General features: G+C 33.6%; 1 protein-coding gene across 1 annotated transcript in view; it reads left to right on the top strand.

Annotated features, from left to right (window-relative positions):
• The window catches only part of bma (SCY1-like protein bma), an 823,269-nt gene that overhangs the window by 744,942 nt on the left and 54,178 nt on the right, over positions 1-24,149 (top strand). The window contains exon 10 of the mRNA XM_075374176.1: positions 9,960-10,209. Coding sequence (XP_075230291.1) covers positions 9,960-10,209 — 250 coding nt within the window. The remainder of the gene's footprint in view (positions 1-9,959; positions 10,210-24,149) is intronic.

Below are 24,149 nucleotides of genomic sequence, written 5' to 3'. Positions count from 1 at the left end.
AATGGTACTATTTTTTTTTCAGGGATTTATATTCTTAAAATAATAATACTGACATACTCCTCTATACGTTTTCTATCTCGATTTTCTTTAATTACAGAAATGGTAAATACATTTTAAAAGAGTATAATTCACTTATTATCCATAACTATAATACAATACATAATATTTTACCTCCCCAGTCTTAACAAGTTGGTCTTCGGCTTATTTTTTTTTTCTTTTCAGATAAATAAATTTATTTAAAATATTTATTACGCGTAGCTTTAAAAAAATATTTTGATGTTCAAACTGCGTTTTTTATGTTTCATTATTTTGTATAATTTTTTTAATTACCTGTAACTATTACATTTAAAATAAATTATTTTATATGTAATATTGAACTGTTTTTTTTTTTTTTTTTTACTTTTAAGGCCGCAAAGGACCACTTTAGTCAGAATAATTCAAGTCTTTTTTGCCGATCTTTTGGCCTTTAAGTTCTTAGCTTTTACTTTCTCCCAATATTTAGTCATTCTTAACGATCTTGCATTACGATCCTCTTCTGAATAAACCCTTTTAGTATAATTAAAAGTTCTTACTTTAAAGTCGGTATTCGGATCTTTAATAACAAATTTTAATTTTTCGGATTTATTAAGTAAATCTTCGTAAGTCAAATTTAATTCTTGCTTGTCTTCTTTAATTTCTTTGATCCATAATGGTGGATTTTTAAAGACCAAAATCGATCGATAATTCTCTTAGTAATCCTATCCTGCGGTAATCTTAACAAGTGTGCGCAGAAAGAAATTCGCTTCTTTTTCATAGTATCAATTAAGGATTCCAAGTTTTTGTACAGAAATTTATTAGGCGATAATCTGTACTGATTTTCGTGTTTATATTTTTTGTTTATGCAGGTTCTAAGAATCCTGCGTTCAACTTTGAGCAAAGGTTCAGTCCTATTTTTCTTATTTAATCTAAATAAAGTCTGGCTCGCGTAAGTAATTACCGGTTTAACCACAGTTTTGTAATGTCTAATTTTAGTGTTAATCGAGAGCGATTTTTTTGTTGTAAGTATTTTTGGTTATTTGTAGCACTTTAAATAATTTAATAAGTCTTTCAGTCCAATTTTGTTTTTCGTTACAATTACAAGTAATGATCTCTCCAAGATATTTAAATTTTTCTACAAGTTCTACTTTGTTTCCATTAATATTCACAAAATTAATAACTAAAGGATCTATAGCCATCATTTTAGTCTTTTCTTAAGAAAGTTTAAGTCCAATTTTATTCGCAAGTTCTTCTATACTTGTTATTTGTATTCTGGCTTCTGCGATACTATTAGCTAATAAAGCTTAGTCGTCGGCAAATCCTAGGCAATTTAAATTTAAGTTATCTCTTTTGTATCCTATGTGAATAGTTTTAGGATTAATTTTAAACCATTCGCGCATCAGAAATTCTAGTGCACAATTAAATAATAAAGGCGAAAGTCCGTCGCCTTGTCTCAGTCCGGATTTTATGTAAAAAGGTTCGGAAAATTCACCACGAAACTTCACTTTAGATTTTGTATTTGTCAATGTTAAACCGATCATATTTACCAATTTAGGACCAATCCGAGATTTCTCAAAATTTTTAATATCGAAGGACTACGTATGCAATCGTACGCTTTTTTGAAATCAATAAAAGAAATAATCATCTGCTTTTGCTTTCTATTATAAATATCTATAAGTAATTTCAAAGTAATAATTTGATCTAGACAACTGCGCCAGATCAAATGAACTTTATAACTTCAAAAAAAGTCGAAATTAAACATTCAAAGGAAATGCCGGGAACAATATCGTAGCTATCTGTTTTTGTAAATATTATATTTACTGGGTCGAACTTATAATTACGGGAAAAGGAATAATAAACACAGTTCATGAAGGCTCCGTTGAAAGTGAAAAATGAAGACAAAGAAAGAGGCTGAAGTTAATAATTGATATAAAGGGAAATGATGGCTATGGTGAGATGAAAAGAAAAGCATGGGACAGAAACAGATGTAGACAATAGTGGTGACAGGACCTGCTTAAAGGTCACCAAAAAACCCCACGTGTTGATGATATTTATAAGGCAAAAATCTTCCGTTCCACTTGCTTAAAACAAGATTAAATTCTACTCGCATCAATTTCTATAATAAATAATTAATTACGTAGTACGCGATATTAAATTATAATACAGCCATAATAAAAGACAATGGAATGATACGTTTAACAATTTAATAAAAAAACATTGAGTAAATAAAATTATAATAAGATGTTCTAAATCTATGCTTAAGTATAATCGATTAATCTGAGTAATCTTGAAACTTAAGAAACAAGTTTTTCATTTTTACTGAAAATTATATATATATATATATATATATATATAATTTTATTTTTATATATATATATACAGTTTAATTGGCATTGACAATTTAAATATATAGCATGCGTATTCTCTAATGAAAAAGGTCTTTTCTTCTATTTTTCTCTCTTACAAATAAATAAACATATGATTTTTTTCTTTCTACGTACCTCTCATTTTATCTGTTACTAACTTTATCCCTCTTTTTCTCTCTTTCAATTTTATTCTCTTTCCATCTCTACTTAATTCATCCTTCTCTCTCACTCTTATTCATTTTTTTCTTTTCAGGGATAATTTGTTACTTGATTCATTTCTGTCGTTGTCAGATGAAGAATATTACTTACTCTTTTTATAAATACCAGTATGTTAGTGTGTGTTGTGTGTATATATACTCGTATGTATATACTTGTGTCACATGTTGTTTTAATTTAAATGTACGGCTACTTGCTAAATAAGCTATATATTTTATTCTTTACTTTTGCGTATTTTTTGAATACTGTTCTTATAAAAGACTGTATTCGAATACCTATATTAATATCTCCTGGTGTTATATATTAGAATCCCATCTTTAAAAATAAATTTATTGATCGGCATGACGAAATTTCATTAAAACTTTAGAAAAAATAATTTGTTTAATGTGTTTAAAAGAGCATCTAACGACATTAATATAAAATTCACTTTATACCGGGTGATTCAAAAAGGAATTCACAAATTTAAAACCATTTAAAACAGATTTGCTTGAGGTCTCATATCATAGAAATATACATCAAGTTTGTCACTCAATAATTACTTTGGTTCGATATGGCTTCCATATGTAATGCGACAAACATCCCACCTGAAGTCGATTAAATTCCAGATTGTAGCCATTAAGTCGGGCGTTACATCTGCAGCTGCGGCGTTAATTCGAAGTCTTAGCTTAGCAAGATGGGCAAAGGTGGTACATAAACCCGATCTTTAATCAAACCCCACAAGAAAAAAAATTAGCGAAGTCAAATCTGGAAGCAAGAAGACCATGCAATTGGACCTTCACGATCGATTCACCGACCTAGGAATAGAGTATCAAGAAAACCTCGGACTTCTAGGCCGTATGGAGGTGGTGCCTAGTCTTTCTGATTTTTAGATCGGCCAAAATTCTCAGAATTTTGGCCGATCGCTATTTTTTCCTTTTTAAGCTATATTGCTGCAGCAACAATAGAGCTTTAGTCGGGAATGTAAAATTAATTGGGAATTTTTATTTTCTATTTTTAAGTATTTAGTCCGTCTAAAATTTACCATTAATTTTTCGCTTTTCTTAAGTTTAGTTCAAACCCAATATATACGCCTTACTCTTCTGAATCAGAGCTATCCCATATTTTCCGTTTATTTTTATCACTGTTGCTTGTTTATTATACAGATCGTAAATTTCTACTCGTCTAGAATTTACATCCCGTTTTCCTTAAACATTTAATCACTTTATTATATTCTGTCCTTCCCAACATCTAAAAATAAACTGTAAATAACTGTTCATACATACAGAAATCTTTAACCCGATTTTTTTTTACTAACCTCAGAGTTTTGAGAAATAAGAAAAATCCGGTGGATTATTTTATAATCACCGTCAAAGTTGTTTCAACTTCTTAAAATAATTTAACGGTTGAATTTTAATAAACTTTGTACGCTCGCCTAGAATGAACTCGAGGCGTGGACGATCGACAGTAATATTGTTTTAGTACGTTTCAGTTCGTTTGTTACAGTGTTATCGTAAGCTATTTGTTTAAACAAGATCGTTAGATTAAACACAGTAGTATCAGATAAAATACACAACCCACCCTGGTAGATCCTTAATGAACGTTTCCTACACGAATCACACATACTGTTCGATCGATAACTCAAAACTGATAATTTAAATTCCAATTAACAATACTATTTGTTCACAAAATCCTAACCTAATTGCTAATAACTCAGGTTACAACTAAACAATAATACCGAATATAATGTTAAAATGTCTTGACTAAAACACCATAAAACGGCGATATACTCGTGAAGACAGCAGATTTATTTTATACCATGATGAATCCGCTTGAGACAAGTTACATTTATTTATTACAGTGTTTATACTGTAAGTCACTCATTTTTCTTTTTAACTGCTACCTACAGCGGTCGATATAATTATTAAAATTGGAAAGAAAACGGGTGTTTTTTACTTCCTTATACGAAGTAAAGGAAGTATTGTGATCGCAAAATATTTCGGTTTTCAAATTTCAACGGATATATCAATTCTGATCATCCCTGAGTCCATTTTGACTAGTTTCAGCGTGACGTCTGTACGTACGTATTTATCTCGCATAACTCAAAAACGATTGGCCGTAGTATGTTGAAATTTTGAATTAAGGTTGTTGTAACATCTAGTAGGGCACCTCCCTTTTAGATTGCCATCAATTGGACCTTAAGTGTCCAAAAAGGCCTAAAATCCAAAACATTTGGATTTTTAACTTTTTCTTAACTGCAATAATAATCCCTCATTGAAAACTTTTCAACAATATATCGTAAGTGGTACTTATTTTCATTGGTCCCAGAGGTATAGCCAAATAAAATTTTAATTAATGAAATATTTGGATCTTAGAAGGGAAAGGCACATCAGTTCGAATCAGACTTCATCTTCTTTTTCTTTTTTTAACTTTTTTTTTTAATTTAAATATATTGATTTATTAATAGTTATTAACCTCTGATTGTAAAATAATCTTCACAGTAAATAATAGTTCAATAACAGCAATTTAAAAAAAATGAAGAAATATCGGAAGTTATTATTGAAATAAAATTTTACGTACATTTCATTTAAAAAAAAAGTGCGTATATGTAATTTAATAGGCGTACAAGTTCTATGGTATCCACATTAGGTTTGGTGAAACATCTGATTATTCGCTTTTGTCTTCATTTTGTTGATGGTTACATCATAATAATTTTTTTTTAAATGTTACATAGATATAAGACTTACATTTATTTAAATAGTAATAAAGGGACGTTTACTCTATGCTAATATTTCAAGTAAGATTGTTGAATTAATAATTGTATCAATCTTTGATGTTAATAAAAACTAATATTTTAGCTCCTGCTTTGTCCATCTTTAGTACTTCTACTTCTCAAGTAACAGAATTCTTCTACCTCCTAATAGTCATAGTTTAATACTATATTTAAATTACATGGGGGTACAGTGTTGTAGAGTCGAGGAGCTATATAAAGGTAAAACCTACGAAATATCTCTTTATTTGGTCTTAGCGGTATGAAGTTCCCAAGTGATCATAGGGGTTGTATACTCACCGACAGTAATTTTGTTGTTTTTATCCACTTTTAATACAAAAGATCTTCCTGTTAACGATTTAGGAAAGTATATCGGTTTCTTGGGCGTCAAGGTAATCGACAGATCCCGCCAGTAACATATCTAATATCCTGACCCCGTTGTGCTTGTATAATAAAATTGAATTTACTAAATGTACTATTAAGTCCTGGTTTCGAGATATAAAAGCATAGTTTTTTTTTTTTTTTTTAGCAATGACTAAATGGGAACAAAGAAGGGGCCTGATTCATGAATGTCCAGGGTGGTCAAGATGAGGCGTGATCCCATAGGTAACATGCCTGTTATCCCGACTAACCCCTACACTTCATCCGGGAAAATATTTCTATCACTGGAAATTTATCGGAACATTATCTGTTCGTTACTGAAATCTACTTCAAAAAATATTCAATTTTCCGTAAATGTTGAAACCAAAGGATGAAAACTATTTTTCTTTAATTCACGTGAGAAGAGGGGGAAAGTAGAAACAATAGAAGAGTACCAAATTAAATATAAATCCTATCAGTAGAGTGAATAAAGTTAAAAAGTTAGTGACTAATGTTAGTTGTCATTTCAGCGATTGGTCAAAATGAGGTAAATTAAAACATGCTAAAAGTCATACTTGTATGACTCCGACTATTATGTAGTATTTAGTCCGACCGACTATATCTAGTCCTATGTATGAATGTAAATGAGGTGTAGTCTTGTACGGTTTCAGATCGACCGTTCCTGAGATGTGTGATTTAATTGAAACCCAATCGCCAAAGAACACCGGTTTCTACGATCTAGTAGTATTCAAATCCGATTTTAATCGGCCGGAATTCGATTTAGTATCACCCGGAAAGACTTAATTAACAACTATACTTAGTTTTCTTTAGCTTAAACTATAACTATTAACTTTAACTATTTCTTTAACTATACTTAGTAACTACTAAGTTTGCTTTATATCTAGTTGTTGCTACATTTGCTATTAATCACACGTGATCACACTGACGTGTTATATCGCTTTCGTTTGATTGCTACTTAACATGAAATAATCTTAATTTGATATCATTTGCACCGATCATCTTTCGGAAAGAAGAATCGGAATTTGATATTTTATTGTTATTTGAAAATGACATCATCAGAAGAAGAGATAGTAGATAAAAGGCAGATAGGGATTTTTTTGTAAAATTATGATCAAAAAATAAAATAATATTTGATGTTAAGTTGCTCGGAGTGATATCGTCAAAGAAATAAGCCTGAGAAATAATCACAGGATTTGTACTCAAATGCTTTTGATAAACCGTGCAGTTAAAAAAGTTAAATAATATTAAATCTGCCGTAAAAAAACAATCGACGTTAAAGCGAATGAAAATCCGGTGTTCAGTAAAGTCTCGGAAAGTTTTTCAGCCGTCTGGATGAAAGAGCATCACCGAGTGTTTATTTTTTATTTATTTATTTATTTTTTTTTTTTGGCAGTATTTGGTTGTTAAAAAATTGATATTCTCATTTTAAAAACTCAGGAACTTTTTCTTATCTATTTTATTTCGTTCGCTATACACTTTTCTGTTACGTATATTACAGAACATTGCCGTAGTTTGTACTAATAAAAAAATAAGCATACCTTCTGTGATACTTAAAAAATCTAGTCATTTAAATTAAAATCAAGTATGTTTTTATTCACTTTGTTTTTTATGTAGTTATTAGAAATCTAGAAAAATCAAGTTGATGCTAAGATTAATTGTAAATAGTTTTTTATTCGCACAAAACTTTGAATTACTTAAAAATAGCTTAGTGTTAGCAACTGCTATTTTTTATTCACATCACCAACCGTATTTGATATTGGACTTCTGTCTCATATTGATTAATGAAAACATATCGTAGCCTTTGTATGAAGAAAAAATTAATGTTTTGTAACTTGTTTAAAGAAATATCTTGGTTAATGAACAAATTTAATGAAAAAAAGAACATGATTTATTTTCTTGTTCTTTTAGAATTATCCGATTAAAAGCATTTTTACTATACGATCAGTAAAAATAAATAATGAAATCATACGTAAAAAAAAGAAAAAAAATTTGATTTAGTAAAATTATTGTGAATGAAATACGAGAATTCTGTGATGAAAGCTATTCAGTTTTGAAATTAGATTGTCGCCCAAATTTGTTGTAATTTACGTTTATAGCATCTGTTGCTGCAAACAACATAGTAGTGTGTAGAGCGAACACAACTCTTATTATTAGATTGCCGTGCGGACTCGGTTCCCGACTCCCTGTCAAACCTTTCTGTCTCTCTTTAACCCTCTATCTCCCACTCGTATCAAAACCAAATACCCTTTCAATCCCATGTAATACAATTAAAATACAGTTCAGTGTTTTGTTATTTAACACAAACAAATTATAACCACTATACCGAGCTTTGTTGTGTTATGTTACTATATACGTTGTTTCAAATATTACTGAATACGAGAAGTTTCTTTAAATTTTATTATAATTGTCATTTCATTAACCCATATATATGTATATAAATTTACTTCGATTATTAATTAATTAATTAATTAATATTTATCATTAAAAGTAAAAAAAAAAAAAAATCGAAGGAGTTTTTATTGATATCATCAAATATACTGTATTAATATTTTCTACGTAGCATAGGCTAGACTGGCCTGTTCTGGCATCCAATTTTTCCTCGGTCAATCTATGTTTCTTCTTCTTCTCAAAGCATAATCGAAAAATAGTTTTCTCTCTCTCTCTCTCGCTCTCTCTCTCTCTCTATCTGTCTCTGTCTGTCGTCTGCCTGCCTGCCTGCCTGCCTACCAGTCTGTGTGTGTGTGTGTGTGTGTGTGTGTGTGTGTGTGTGTGTGTGTGTGTGTGTGTGTGTGTGTGTGTCTGGCAGATTTTAATTTTCTCTGATTCTATGATTTCTATTCCAAGAGGTCGAAAAATAGAAAACATCGATACATAAAATAACTTGAATTACTTTGGTATTTTTTTTATTTTTATGTGCCCCTCTATTTTCGCTTTTTTAACAAAAATTACTTAATATAGTATGTTTAGAAAAAACAAACCAACATGCAGTTTTATACCACAATCATTTTAAACATGCAGGTATACATATGGTGCCGGTATACATACGCTCTTAAAAACATCTTTCTTTTACCTGTTTAGCCTCCAGTAATTACCTATCAGATAATACTTCAGGGGATGAATGAGGATGATATGTATGAGTGTAAATGAAGTGTAATCGTGTACAGTCTCAGTTGGACAATTCCTGAGATGTGTGGTTAATCGAAACTCAACCACCAAAGAACACCGGTATCCACGATCTAGTATTCAAATCCGTATAAAAATAACTGGCTTTACTAGGACTTGAACGCTGGAACTCTCGACTTCCAAATCAGCTGATTAGGGAAGTCGCGTTCACCACTAGACCAACGCGGTGGGTTTTCTTAATAACATGTAGCGGAACCTGTGCGAATCCAACACTGCCCCATTTATGGGCGTGCGTAAATGGCATTTCTCCGACAAAAAAAAGTCATTTTAAACATATTAATATATCTTGCATATTAATATATTAGTCAAAGTCAGCGAGCGAAGCGAGTTTAGGTTAATGTCAAGTGAAGAGTTAACGGATTGGAAAATGTACGTGAGAGAGGTGTGTGCTGATCATTTATTTAAAAATCCAAGAAAGTTACGTGGTCCAGAAATGACAGTGGAAATAGACGAGTCCTCATTTTCAAAAAGAAAGTACAATAGAAGCAGAATTCTTCCAAATTAATGGGTATTTGGAAGAATTTGCAGAGAAATTATAAATATTATTTAACCACACTTTACGTACACTCGCTTCGCTAACCTTGACTAATTAACAGTAATGATTTGATTATTTAAATAATAAATTCAGTAATTATTACAATTATTTATTATTTACATAATCAAAACATTACTGCTACTTAGTCAAGGTTAGCGAGCGAACTAGCGTAGGTTAGGTTTAGTAAGATTATATTTATGATTATAAACAATAATGCTTATATTTTTAATACGTAAAATATGTTAACATGGAGAATGTTTAAAATGACCGGTTTAAAACAGCATGTTAGTGTGTTTTCTCTATTGTATTATGGGTTATTTTTATTGAGTTTTAGAGTTACTTCGGTATTTCTCTAATGTTTAATTCATCAATTATTATAAAACATGCTATATAAATCATTTTTACGCGAAAAAAGTGGGAAAGGTATCATTACTTTTATCCAACAGCTTTATGCTACTATTTTTTTTTTGCAGTCTACAAATGGTATTCTTTTATTTTTTTGTTTGCTTTTTTACAGAGTGCGGCGCTGGTCGCCGTTACTAATGTATCAGAATATTTGGATGAAACTTCGATAAGAAGAATGGTGTTACCGAAGATGAAATCAGTATACGAGAAGAACTCTAGCGATTTAAAATTAGTTCTTAACGTGTTATCTTGCATCGAGAAAACGTTAGATAGGTTGGATCGTGCCCAAATAATCGATGAAGTTCTTCCGTTACTATGGGATGTTCGACTTCAGGATCCGGATATTACCCTCAGGGTAGTCAGTAAGTAAAATCATTAATTAATATTTTTAATATTGAATAATATATTGTAATAAGTACATCAAATTTTCTCGTCGTTATTTAAGTAAAACATTTCTACAGCCGTTTAAAAATAAATCACTAAGTACCCGTTTAGATCGTTTAACAATCGTCATCAATAATTTATCGTTTTATTTGTATCGATAATGATCATAAAAGTAATTCAAAACGAACAAAATCATTTTAAAAAATACACGTAATAAATAATACAGAAGGATTACCTACAATTAAAATAAATAAAATGAAATACTGAAAATTCAATAAACGATGGAAAATAAAAATGAAGGAAAGAGTTTGCTGCTCCTGCCTTCTTCACTAAGCGAAATATTATACATCGACACACCAAACCGTTTGAATACAGAATATTCTGTTCTATTTCTCGAGATGAGACCTTGACTCCGCCGTCATACACTGTTAGATGTAACTCCGCTTACATCTTTTAAGAGACGCGGCTATAACTACTATTGAGACGAACAATTTAAATTAAAAGATGAATCTTTCCCTCTGTACCCTTTAATGCGCTTCGTGAAAATCGTTTCACGAGACGGTATGGGACTGCCCAAAAAGGAGTGTAATGTATTTATTGTGTATGTATGTATGTTTGTTTTTTCCACTGCAGCTGAACGGCAGAACCGATTTTGATGTATGATCCCGCGTTGGAATCCTTACGTTACCGGAAGCGTCATAGGTTGTATATATATATATATGTGTGTGTGTGTGTGTGTGTGTGCGTGTGTGTGTATACGCGTATGTGCGTAGTGGAGATTTTCCAGTTAAAGCACTGACTTTAATTAATTGAATTTATGAACTGTGAACTATGAGCCTCTTTCACTGTGTTAGCTAGGTTTGAACTGAATTATTCAAATCAATTGAATGAATATTACAAAAATAATACGATTAAATTTACGTTAAATAAAATAAAATAATATTAAATAAATTAAAAAAATGTCTGTTTAATAATGGGCTTCCCAAGGCAACTGCGTGTGAGACTAGAGAGATGAGGTGTTGCGAGCACCTCGTGCGAGGCTAGATCAATTGATCACAAACGAGTTTTAGAAGATGCAATGGGGTGCTCTTATAATAACTCTGCAAAAAATCGTCCGATTTTCAAAATTCGAACGGCTAACTTTTGCATACATCAGGTACACTCCCGATCTAACAGATCACGGTTATTCGGAAATGTTATATCTTCGCAACCGATCTTCCGATTTTCAAAATTCAAAAGAAGTATTTGCTAATGTAATACAAAATCACGATAGAGCCAAACTATAAACAAAATTAACCCATTTACTCAGAAAAATCGAGTGGCCTGCGCTACGCCGAGACCAGCTTGAGCCCGGCGTAACGTAACGTAACGTAAGAGTGGCGGGAGTATCACTATTTCTTCCTACGAATCGCAGAACCTGGATTCTGTCCCTTGCTGCTGTATGATTCTGTAATCGAGAGTGTTTCAAGGAATTTTTAATGTCGGTTATAGGTTTTAAGTTTTATTTTTGGACGGATTTGGTGATTTACGTTCGTATCCGTTTGGACCGGCGTTTTCAATTGATTACTGGGTCTGACCGAGGGAGATTAAGCTTTTTGAGCCTGGTGCTCCCGGCGTAATCCCCTTCATACCGTCCGCTGAAGCCCTTTCGGTACTAGCACCTTATGGGCTAGCAGGACTCGAGCCCGGCGAGCTCCCACAAATGGTCTTTGTAGAGTTTGAACAGAACGATTAAAGTAATGCTGTCGGCATCGGCTTGAGTATCAAGCTTACTACTGTCAAATTTGATGCTTTAGGAGGACAGGGCAAAGTGGAACGGCGTATGCTGCCGCTAATATTGTGCTGGACTATGGCGGTGTATAAACTACAAGGGACTACCCTAGATAGAACTGTCGTAGATCTGAGCGTTCACATCTTTGCCGAATGGCCTACGTAGCACAGAATCGTGTGAGACGATTGGTGAGTTTTGTAATTTGGATCCCAGAAAACTGTTATATGATCCGCACATTAAAAAGTCTCTCGAGGAACTCAACCGTTTGAGAACTCTGTAAGTTTAGCTTGGTATACGCCAATTAAATAAATAAATTGAAATATTTACAGCTTCCTCATTTGGCTCGGTACGTTAGATAGTCATATTCAAAAGTTTTGAATAGTGAATTTTTTCTCAATTATCAGTAAAAAGAAGTGTTAAGTAATAAAAATAATTATAAAAATTAAAAAATACGACTCCCAAAAATACAAAAAAAAAATAAATTGAATTAAAAAAAAAACAATAAATCGAACTAATAAAAAGAAAACAAGTTATGGAAATAAAGGACTAAACATCGTTATGCAGTATTTAATTAAATAAAGTAACGGGTGACCAATCAACTTTCAGATAGTTTTAATTTTTTTAAATATATTTTTCATGTTGTAGAAATAGCAGCCTTTTAAAATTGCCTAATGATTAAGTTCTCACCAGGTAAAATTGGTTGGTTCTGAATAGTAATTGTCCTATATCAAAGAGCTCTGAATGTAGTAATTATTCTAAGAGTCCCCGACTGCATTTAAATATTTTAGTTGAAGGATAAAGTTCTCTTATCAATGTAAGACCTGATGAGAAGTTAATCCTTAGACAGGCAACCTTAAAAGTCTGTATTTCTACAACATGAAAAATATATTTAAACAAATTAAAATTATCTGAAAGTTAATCGGTCACTCATTATTTTATTTAGTTAAATACTGCATAACGATGTTTATTCCTTTATTTACATACCTTGTTTAATATATCGTCAGTATACAAACCTTATTTACTGAATAAACACTATTGAACCAATAGTAATCTAGAAATCGTTCAAAAGAGTTCTTCGAAAATACTCGATTGCGATTAGTATTAACCGATCACAGATGACATCTAGGCATAGCAATATAATAAATGTCGGATGGATACTTGACATTTTAATCAGATATTTGTACTGTAGAATATCCCGGAAATACGGGAAGAAACTTTGGAAGTAGATTTCTCGCATCAAAATACGAAAAATATTTCCTTTAATCAAATGACCTGAAACGCTTAGTCGTTTACAGTGTATCGGCGTTTTTTTTTTTGTTTCTGTAATATAAATTTACATCTAAAAAAGATGTAAATTGCATAGATTTGTAAGATCTTCGAGGTATTTCAATAAAATTCGATATAAATCGAATCGAATATCTTGTTGAAAAATTAATAAATATAAAATTTTTTGATTAACAAATTTCAAAATTAGCAGCCGTATTTTATAATATGATTATAAATAGTTTATTTTTTAATCGTTTATATCTTTTTAATGTTTGTTAGAAAGAAATTATTTTATTACAAAAACCTTCATTTTTTATATGCGATTAAAAGAGTAAAAACAATTGAGATATGGTGGAAATCCATATGTCATCTATGTTGTGGATTATAAGCTACATTTCTTTTCCTCCAATAAAAAGTTAATAACAATATTAAGGAAGAGAAAGTTACAAATATTGAATATTAGAGAAAAAATTGTTTTTTTTTATTTAAAAATAACCATTTAGAATCAGTGAGATGGAGGAGTAGAAAATGGAAAGTTTTATGACTTCTTGGATAGTCTGATTCCTCTGTGTCTACCTTTACGGATTTTCAGATGTGCAGAAGTGTCTCAAGCGATTGGGAAAGTAGGATGGTTTAATAAGGATCCTGGGTTTACTTAACGACTCATAAGATATAGAAGGCTCTAAATGGCAATTTAAACAGCATATTATGAATTGTTAAGTAAACCCAGGAGCCAGCAATACGAGGGTTGAATCTTCGTGATATTTTTTCACGGCACAAAGAACAGTGAGCGAAAATACAGACGGTGAAATAAAAAAAAAGACCGGCTAGAGTACACGTTGTTTCAACAGGAAAATGCTACGGCTCATATAGCCAACAATACTATGACTTTCTTGGATCAGTTTTTACCACAAGTGATTTCGAGGGGCGTGGTCCCCTCGGTCTCCTCAATATCCTCTCCTGACCTTTTTTAAAAAAGTTAAATATTAAAAACGGCGAAAACTAGCCCTTCCCTGTTTTTAATTTGTCCAAAGTTTGATGTCAGAATACTTCAAATGTAGAGAATGTTTAATAATTTATTTTGATCCAGTTCAGAGATATTAATCAAAATGCAGGTCATTAATACGTCTTCCGAAAGCTTTTATAATTTTTTTGATATTTTTTAAGTAAGGGAATCTTCAAACAACGACATTTGCCGCCAATCTCCTTCCCCACAATATTAAAAATTTATTCCGATCTATACGTTCCCTTCATAGCTATGTTGCTGCAGCAGCAATAGAGCTGCAGTCGGAAAAGTAAAAATGTATACTATTATTTTAATGAAATGCTTAAGCACAACTTGAATGAATAATTACCAGATGTAAAAAATAAAAGTATTTCTTGATACTTTTTTTGCTTTGTGTAATTCAAAGCGACACTAAATTTCTGTTAACGGGATTTTCTTAAAAATTAATAAAGATATGAAAAACTATGTTAAAAACTATGTTATCTGTTTATAACTTAACAATTAGATCGTGGTCGAATAAGAAGTTGGAAACACTACATATGATGTCGAATGTTTGCTGTTTTTATTTTTATTCTGTTGAAGCTATAGTCAGTTAGGTTATTTTTTCCTATAATAGAAAAGTTTTAATAATATACTGTAAAAGTAACCATAAAGAAGATTTACTGTTTTACCGATGAGTTTATCTAACTTTTTTTTTTTTAAGTTTTTTATTATTATGATTGTTCTGTAGGACCGGTAATATTCTCAAATAACACGTCTTAAAAAAACACTTTCGTCTTTTCAAGAAACGTTCGAGATAAAAAACTTATGACCATCTTCTATATCGATTTAAACAGAATACAGTATTACACAATCAATCAAAATACCCTACTACCAGCCATTAACCCAGGTGTTAAGAACTCTCCAAATATGTAATTTATACATAGTTCTACAGTTTAAAAGAATTTAATTAAAAACAATGAAAATATAATATATATTTATTTAGATCAAAATGAAAAAAAAATATTTTAAATAATGTTTGTTAAATTAAAGTACCCGTGAGTTACGCAATTCTAAAATACCATCAAAATGTACGTATTTTTTTTTTTTTGTGTGTATTTTTACGGGCATCGACTACTAAGGTCATTGCCCTCGTCACATTCTTTAAAAGAAATTAGTATCACCATCAGGATCGTCATATGTAAGGGTGTAAAGGGCCCTTACATTTTATTTAAAGGCACAATCTACACAGAAACATTAATCACAACAAACAAGACAAAACAACACGTATGGGGTGTAAAGGGCCCCGTTATTAAAATTTGAGATAAGGTTCTCAAAAGACCATGAAATTAAAATACAAGATATCAATACCATTTCTTTCTTCTACGTGTCTCGTTTATAGTTTGTTTAAGCACCCTCCGGGCGACCAGAACCGCCGTTGAGCAGTATATCAGTCGCGCCAGGGTGCCGTGGCAGTTGACTCCTTATAAATAGACTACAGGCATGCACCACACCCACCCATAGCCTCGCGCCCTCAGTCCACCCTTGAGGGTCCCCCATGCCATCATCGGAAACACCCCGACTCACTGCTCTTGAATGCAAACGAGCGAAGGTGGCCTAGGCAAGAGGGCTACCTCCCGTCACTATACGTGCCACGCTTCGAGACTCCCATACATATAAAATTTCTATCTTAGAGATTCTCTCACAGCTTTAAATTTCTCACAGACATCTAAGAAGTCCACTGGCGTGTAAATAAGCAACTATCTTTTCTTCATTTCTATTATCCAGATCAGCAGTAATGTCATTTCTTAGACGGAACCTCTTTCTGAGGTCCTTATATATTGTACACTCTTCTATTAGATGTTTGATTGTCAGTGTTTTATTACAAACACCACACATTGGTCTCTCTTCGCCGGTTAACAAATATAAATTTGTTAATCGCGTGTGACCTATTCTAAATCTGGTCACAGCTACTTGTTCACGGCGAGTCAACTTTGCGTCGCTTTTCCATTTATATGGAGAAGTTTTCACTGAGTTTAATTTTTGTATTTAAACTCCTCCAATCAGTACTCCATTTGCTTCTTACTATGTTAGTTAGACGGTTTTTAACATCTGCCACTCTTACAGGAAATGCATCCAAATCATCGCAGACTGTTGCTTTTCTTGCAGTTTCGTCTGCGATTTCATTACCTGTAATACCAGCATGCCCTGGAGTCCATACAAATACGCATCGCTGTCCTCGTTGATTTAGAACATATAAAATGGACAGGATGTTTGCAATTAGGACATCCTTAATGTTCTTGTTCCGAATTGCAACAAGTGCACTTAAAAAATCGGAAAATATTAGCACTCTGTCTTCGCAATAGTGTTCAGTGTAGCGAAGAGCTTGCTGAATTGCAGTAAGTTCTGCCGTGTAGACACTGGCCATATCTGGCAGTTTCCAAAAGTGGGCTTCTCCATTTACATATATGGAGCATCCAACACCATGTTCGGTTTTAGAACCGTCAGTATAAATTCTAATATGTTCTTCGTAACTACTGACGGTTGCCAAAAATTCCTGTTGGATGATCACTGCTGGTTTCTTTTTTATTTCTTCGTGAGAGAGGTCCAACCTTGTATTTACCGCTGGCAAGAGCCATGGCGGTATTTCTCTAGTAGAAATTGCTAATGTGTCTGGAATAGCAATTTCGTATTTCCTTCTCAATTCGTTGGGACGTATTCCGGCTGGTCAAATTCCAGCTGGTCTGGAATAGGTAGCATGACGTTCGTATAATGCAGCCATAGGATGGTTGTTGAAAAGTTTGTTATTTATACGGGCAGGAAAAGCCCATATATTTGCTGCATATCTTAGCAAAAGGATCTCTTTTCTATAATGTAGTGGCATTATTCTGGCTTCGGACATAAGGCTAGTTGCCGGACTTGTGCGGAAAGCGCCTGTCGCATATCTTATTCCGCTATTATGAATTACGTCTAACTTTCTTAAATCCGACTTCCTAGCGGATGAATATACAATACATCCGTAGTTTAGTTTTGATTGAACCAATGCCTTATACAATCTCAATAATATCTCTTTATCTGAGCCCCAATTAATGTTCGATAAACATTTTATAATGTTTAGGGCTTTTTTGCATCTAACACTCAAGTCCTGTATTTGTAATCCCCACGTAAGGGATTTATCCAATACTAGTCCTAGAAATCTCACGTTATCTTTATATTGTATTGGATTATCGCCAATTGTCAACGTAGGACTTTGATGAGGAATTCTCTTCCTACAGAAGTGTACACAGCACGTGTTTTCTGGTGAGAATTGGAATCCATTATTCCTTGCAACTTCATTTAGAGCGTTAATCGCTCGTTGCAATTTGTATTTCACCATAGCAGTCTTGTTGCTGGCATACACAATTGCCAAATCATCAACATAGACGCTTTTGCTGATTTCTCCTGGAATGGCTAATATCAATTTATTAATGGCGATGGTAAACAAGGTACCGCTCAGCGGTGAACCTTGTGGTATGCCATTTTCCAAAATTCTTTCAGATGAATATTCATTGGTGACACGTACTTGGAAGGTACGGTCATTCATATAGTTGCTGAGTAATACTGGCAGATTGCCACGAATTCCCCAATCATGTATCTGGAGCATTATACCATGTCGCCAGGTCATATCGAAAGCCTTTTGAAGATCAAAGAAGACTCCGACACAATGTTTCCTTGTAATAAAGCTGTTATATATAATGTTCTCTAAGTTGATCATTTGATCAGTGGTAGAATGGTATTGCCGAAAACCTGCTTGATATGGTGATATCAGGTTTTCTTTTTCCAAAACCCAGACGAGTCGATTATTAATAATTTTTTCGAGTATTTTTCCCATAGCGCACGATAAAGAAATAGGACGATAGCTATTGGGATCTGTTAAATTTTTATTTTACTTCGGCACTGGAACTACATGTGCTTTTTTCCACTGCTGCGGGTACATTCCATCCCGCCATATTTGATTATACAGTTCTAATAATCTGCGTTTTGCAGTGGTATTCAGCTGCCTGATCATATTATAGTGGATTTCATCCGGACCAGCAGCTGTGTTGCCTGCTTTCTCGAACGCTTTCACGAATTCTTCAATTTTAAATGGTACATTATATGAGTAATTATACTCAGTTCTGAAGTTTAGTAGTCCTTCAAGTTGTTCTTCTTTGGTCCGAAAACCTTCTTCTTAGTTGGCCGTTTTGCTGGACTTCTCGAAGTGATTGGAAAATAGCTCTGCCATTTCGTTTGGAGTGTCTTTAATTTCATCTTCATCTTGAAGGCTAGTTATGGGAGCAAAATGTTTACGCCCACAAATCGCCTTCACTTTCCTCCAAACGTCTGATGCAGCAGTACTTCTGTCAATGGATGACACGTATTGCTGCCAGGATCGTTTCTTAGAATCTATCATGAGACGTTTTGCATACGCCCTATATTTCTTAAAGGTAATGAGATTCTCTGTTGTAGGACGTTTCTTAAAGGCGTTATACGCTCTTTTCTTTCTTTTAACAGCTTCACTAATTTCATCGTTCCACCATGGAACGGGTCGCTTCGTAAGTTTCCCAGATGTTTTGGGAATATATCTCGATGCCGACTCAATTATTGCATTTATTATGGCGTCGACATCGTCTCCGATAACTCCAGTTGTTTCAGGGAGTATCGTTCTAGCTATGAAGCTCGTCCAATCTGCCTTATCAAATAACCATCTTTTAGAGATAGAATATGTTTTTCTTATAACATCAGTTACAATTTGCACCGGGAAATGATCGCTTCCATGCAAATCGTCTAAAACATGGAAGCTGTATCTCGGTGCTATCGATCCGCTTATAAGTGCAAGATCTATACAGGACGTCGATCCATCTCTGGCATTGAAAAAGGTTCCTGACCCATCGTTTAAAGCATAAGTTCAGAATTCATCAGGAACCTTTCCAATTCTCTTCCACGGGGATCTACTCGATCCGATCCCCAAAGAGAATTATGAGCATTAAAATCACCCACCAGTAAGACAGGCGGGGGAAGCTCAGAAATTAATCGCGCTATGTCATCCTCCTTCCAACCAAAATTCGGCAGGTATATGCTGCAAACTGTGACCTGAAGCGGACGCTTCATTCTAATGGCGACCGCTTGTAGATTTGTATTTAGAACAACCGCCTCGATGGTAGCTCTAGTCGATGTTAATATGGCTACTCCACCCCTAAATCTTACATTTGGCGGTTGATCTTGCCGAAATATATCGTATCCTTTTAATTTAAAATTTTCATTTCGGCTGAAATGCGTTTCTTGCAGACATATTCAAATCGGGTCTACATCATGTACCAAGCGTTGGAGCTCATGGATGTTTGAAAAACATCCATTGATGTTCCATTGTACTATCGACTCGCTGATTTTAAATTAAATTATTGTCTGGGTTTGCCTTTCGCCATCCTTTTTTTCTCCATATTACGAACAGCTTCGTGTTCGCGGAGAACGTCGCCGCCCGTGTAGCTTCCGGTCTCTGAATCGGAGACCATCGAAGCAGCCGACGACGACGGGCATGGATCGGCGCCGGTTTCAGGCGCCAATTGAGAGGCGGCAACCTGGCCGACCCCCGACACGGGAGCAGCACCGGTCACAGCCTGTGGAAGGGGGGACACTCGCCCCCCTGTGTGGTTTTTGGTGGCCTTTGAGGCTTAGAGGCCACCAGTTGTAGGAGGCTTGGGAGCCTCCATAACGGACTGCGAAGGAATCACTTTCTTCTGATCATCTAATATCTCACTAAGTCGAACTTGAACTTCTGGTTTAACGTCCGTTTTCTTTTGGTCAGGAGCAACTTTCTGTTTCGAAGATGTATCTGCAGGAGGCTGTACAATTATTCTTGGCTTAACAGCTTCTTTGCTGCTGAAAGGCTTCATTTTATTTTCAATGATCCTTTCAATTAAGCCAGCCAAAGTAGACGCAAGTTTGTCAATGATTGCATTCTCATCAACAGCAACTGGACCAGGAGCAGGAACAGCAGCCGCAGCCTGAGCATAGGTTGTTGTTGCTCTAGGTCTGCGGGCATTTACAATCTTCTTTGCTTCGAAGTAGCTGACCTTTTGCAGGGTTTTTACTTCCTACACAGCTACTTCGTCTTTGTATACAGGACAGTTCCTGGATCTACAGGAATGCTGTCCTTTGCAGTTAATACAAGTAGGAGGCTCCTTACATGGCTCTCCTTCATGTACTTCGTCACCGCACATGCATATCTGTGGTCTCTCACACCTAATAGCGGTGTGGCCAAAGCGTTGGCACTTAAAACATTGCATTGGTTGCGGGACAAATGCTCGCACGTCTAATCGATGAATGCCCGTTCTTATCTTCTCCGGCAAATTTGGCCGGTTAAAAGTAAGAACATGAGAGGCTGAAGGTAGGACTTCGCCATTCCTTCTCATGTTCAACCTCCTACACTCTAGTACTCCTTGCGGTGCTAATTCTTCCACAATTTCCTACTCCGTGCAGTTAAGAAGATCCCGACAGACCACAACACCCCTTAAAGTGTTGAGCGTGCCGTGGGGATCGACGCGTACAGCAAAATCTCCTATCTTTTGGAGCCCTAGGATCTTCTGAGACTGTGCATCATTCATAGTCTTCACATGAAGTCCATTAAAGGTTTTTCTTATTTCTTTCACAGGGCCTCCAGCGCATTTAGTTATCTCCCGAGCAATGAGAAAAGGACTCACTCTCGAGAAATTACCATCCTCCTTTGTAATGACCAGATACTTAGGCTTTGGAACATTACTATTCTTGAAAAAATCTTTTTGTAAGCTTTTTCTAGCCTCACCTTCAATTTTCTTGAACTCTACACTCTTTCTCCGTTTTGCCTCAGGCGAAACGGCCGGTTCTAGACGAGGGTGTTTACGTGATGTAAACACGTTTGTTTTTTGATCAGTTTGCATGATCGTTGATCCCTTCTGTAGTAAGGCTAGCCGCCGGGGTACGTCCCCACTCCAGGGCTACCAACCCTGGAGGTCCGTTCCGGTACTCCGGTGGAACCGGCATATGTCTTGGCAGAGAGCGGATGCGCAATCTCTGCACTGACTCCAGGTCCCTACACACAGAGGTTTTCAGGGCTCCCATGCCCCGAAAAACATGGACACTTTAACTACATGCTTGCCATCGCGGGGGGCATGTGGACAACGAAAGGCCTCCGTTATACCTGCAAATAACTTCGACATCGCCAACTCTAATGGTGGTATCAATCCATGTCCTTAATCGTTAATAAAGTCGTACCTGTAGGTGGCCGCGAAACCCAGTCCTTAAACTCGGCCTGTAGATGTAATTCGGCCGAAAATGAACATTACCGAGAACAATACTCGGAACCCCGTTAGCCAGCTATATGTAATGTACGTGAGTACAGCTGTTGCCGCCCTGGACGTGGAACATAGATGTTGCGTTCCGGACGTGGGGATTATCTACCTCAGGGCAATATACGTATTTTCATTGGATTTAAACAAAATAAATAATTGAAGTATGGGATGTTGAATAACTGAAGTATGACGATGCTTCGTTTCTTTAGAAGCAACAAAGAGTGTTAAAAAAATAGGTGAGTCGATGAAATACGAAATGAAGAGGTCATAAGACAAATAAGAGAGAGAAAAATTTGATATAGAATCTGGTAGAGATCCAACTAGATTGATATGCAATGTATTAAGACATCCATCATCAGATAACTTTTGTAGAGGAATTGTAAAGTGTAATTACTGTAGAGGAAGTCAAAGATTGAAATATATAAAATAGATAATTTAGGATGTAAAATAGAATAAATATGTTGAGGTAAAGAAAGAAAAATGGAGAATATCAATGATTGATGAATCCCCAAAAAAAAATTTTATAACGAAAATCAAAAAATATAAAAATATAATTTTTCATAAAAGTTGAATTAGAAATGGAAATAATAAAAAAATTGTTGTAATTCTAAGATTTGTTTTTTGTGCGGGGAAAGATCTAGTACACACTGTTATAGTTTTAATTCTAATACCTAAATAATATCTAATTATCTAAAATATTGTCAACAAACATGTATTGCAATGAATTACATAACATTCCTGGCTACGAGAGAGCAATAACCAAAATCTATAATTTTGGTATATTACTAGCATGACAATTTTGAAAAATACTTTCGACTTTTTGAAAATTTAAGTCCTCTTTAATCAGGAACCTCTTTAATGATAACTATTAAAATTGATTTTAAATATATTTAAATCTAAATTTAAACAAAAATTTTCAATTTTTTTTTTTTTTTTTTTTTTTTTTTTTTTTTTTTTTTTTTTTAATTTGTAAGCTTCCTTTCACAGGATAGTTAAGGTATTAAATAATTTTAGTGACTTTATCTTAACAAAATACTTTTTAAGCATTAAAAATTTCAAATTGCAAAAAAAGTTTTTTTTTCATTTTGGAGCTCCCATACTCAAAAAGAAGCATTTAGGTAAAATTAATTTTTATGAAAAAAAATTCCTAAGTAGTAATAATAAGTTTAAAAATATAACTTTTTAAAATTGTTAAAAAATACAAATATACAGCCATAATTCTAAACAAAGTTATTTTCTATGAATGGAGTGAAAATATTTGGCTAATTCTTTTTTTTTCAAGAAATACTAAAAATTTTATTGTGGTTTGAAAGCCTATTGGTGTTGAAAACATAGATGCAAAAAATTATCATAAACTGCTTTTGTGAAACAAAATATATCTAGAAATAGAAAAATATATAAAATCATTTTTTTGGGAAAGGAAAAAGTCTGGTAAATTTGTGATCCTGATAAAAAAACATCAACTTTTGTAAGGAAAACGTTTTTCTGAAGTGCCCAGTATAGATTTGAAATTTTATTTTGGCCAAGCCACCCGCTTTTTCCAATTATTGCAAAATTACATTCTTTCTCACTGAAAATTGTACCTGTCTACAAAGTTTCGAAGAAAATAAATCAGTACTGGTTATAAGACCAAATCCGTAATACCTAGGGTTATAAGACCTAAAACAGAGGTCAAATACAGATTATACATATGCACAAACATCAGTCTGATAAAAAAAGATTTCTCGAACTTAGAGCATTGCAATAACAATTTTTTTCACAGATTACAATTATTAAAATTAATATTACAATTTATTTAAATTTACTTTTTTAATTAAAAAAATGTTTCTGTCTTAAGGCACAAAACTTAAAAAAAGGACCAATTTTTTTAGATTTTTTTTTACCAATTTATATACTTTCCCATTATAGTTATAGCTCCTATAGTCACATATATCGCAATAGCCAGAAAAGTAAAAATATGAAACTTAGAAGTAATTATTTTTAGAATCACTAGTTATTTGACTGGCCTGATGTAATTTTCCATTCATTTCTATTCCATTCTAATTTTTTAACATCAAAATAGTCAGTGTATTCTATTTTCTCAATTACCTGTTTTATATATTCCAGTCTGTGACTTTCTCTATTGTTTTAATCCCCCAAACATCCCTCTATGACAAAATTAACTAATAAATCTGTGTTCTTAATACACATATGCAATACTATCCTGTTTGTTTCTTTGCATTATTGTACCACAAATCTTTTTCCATTCCTAATCAGATTAAAACTTCTTCATTTCAAATTTTATTGACTTAGCTGATTTTCAACATCCTCCTATAATACTATTCATTCAGACTTCTCTCTGTTCATTTCTTTTCTTCTTTTCTTATGTCCATGTTTTACTATCATTAATCTTTATAATACACGTAAATATTTTCTAATTCTTAAATCTATATTTGGTACTAGCAGACTTCTTTTTCTATTTAAAAAATCTCTCATTGATTATAACAGTTTTCACAACCAGATTGATTTTAATCTCTACCTCGTCTATTCTTTGTAATTTTATTCTCTAAA

The sequence above is a fragment of the Lycorma delicatula genome, chromosome 8 (assembly GCF_047948215.1).
Source record: "Lycorma delicatula isolate Av1 chromosome 8, ASM4794821v1, whole genome shotgun sequence".
Lineage (NCBI taxonomy): Eukaryota > Metazoa > Arthropoda > Insecta > Hemiptera > Fulgoridae > Lycorma > Lycorma delicatula.
The sequence above is the reverse complement of the archived record's forward strand: the minus strand, read 5'-3'. Positions and strand labels throughout refer to the sequence as shown.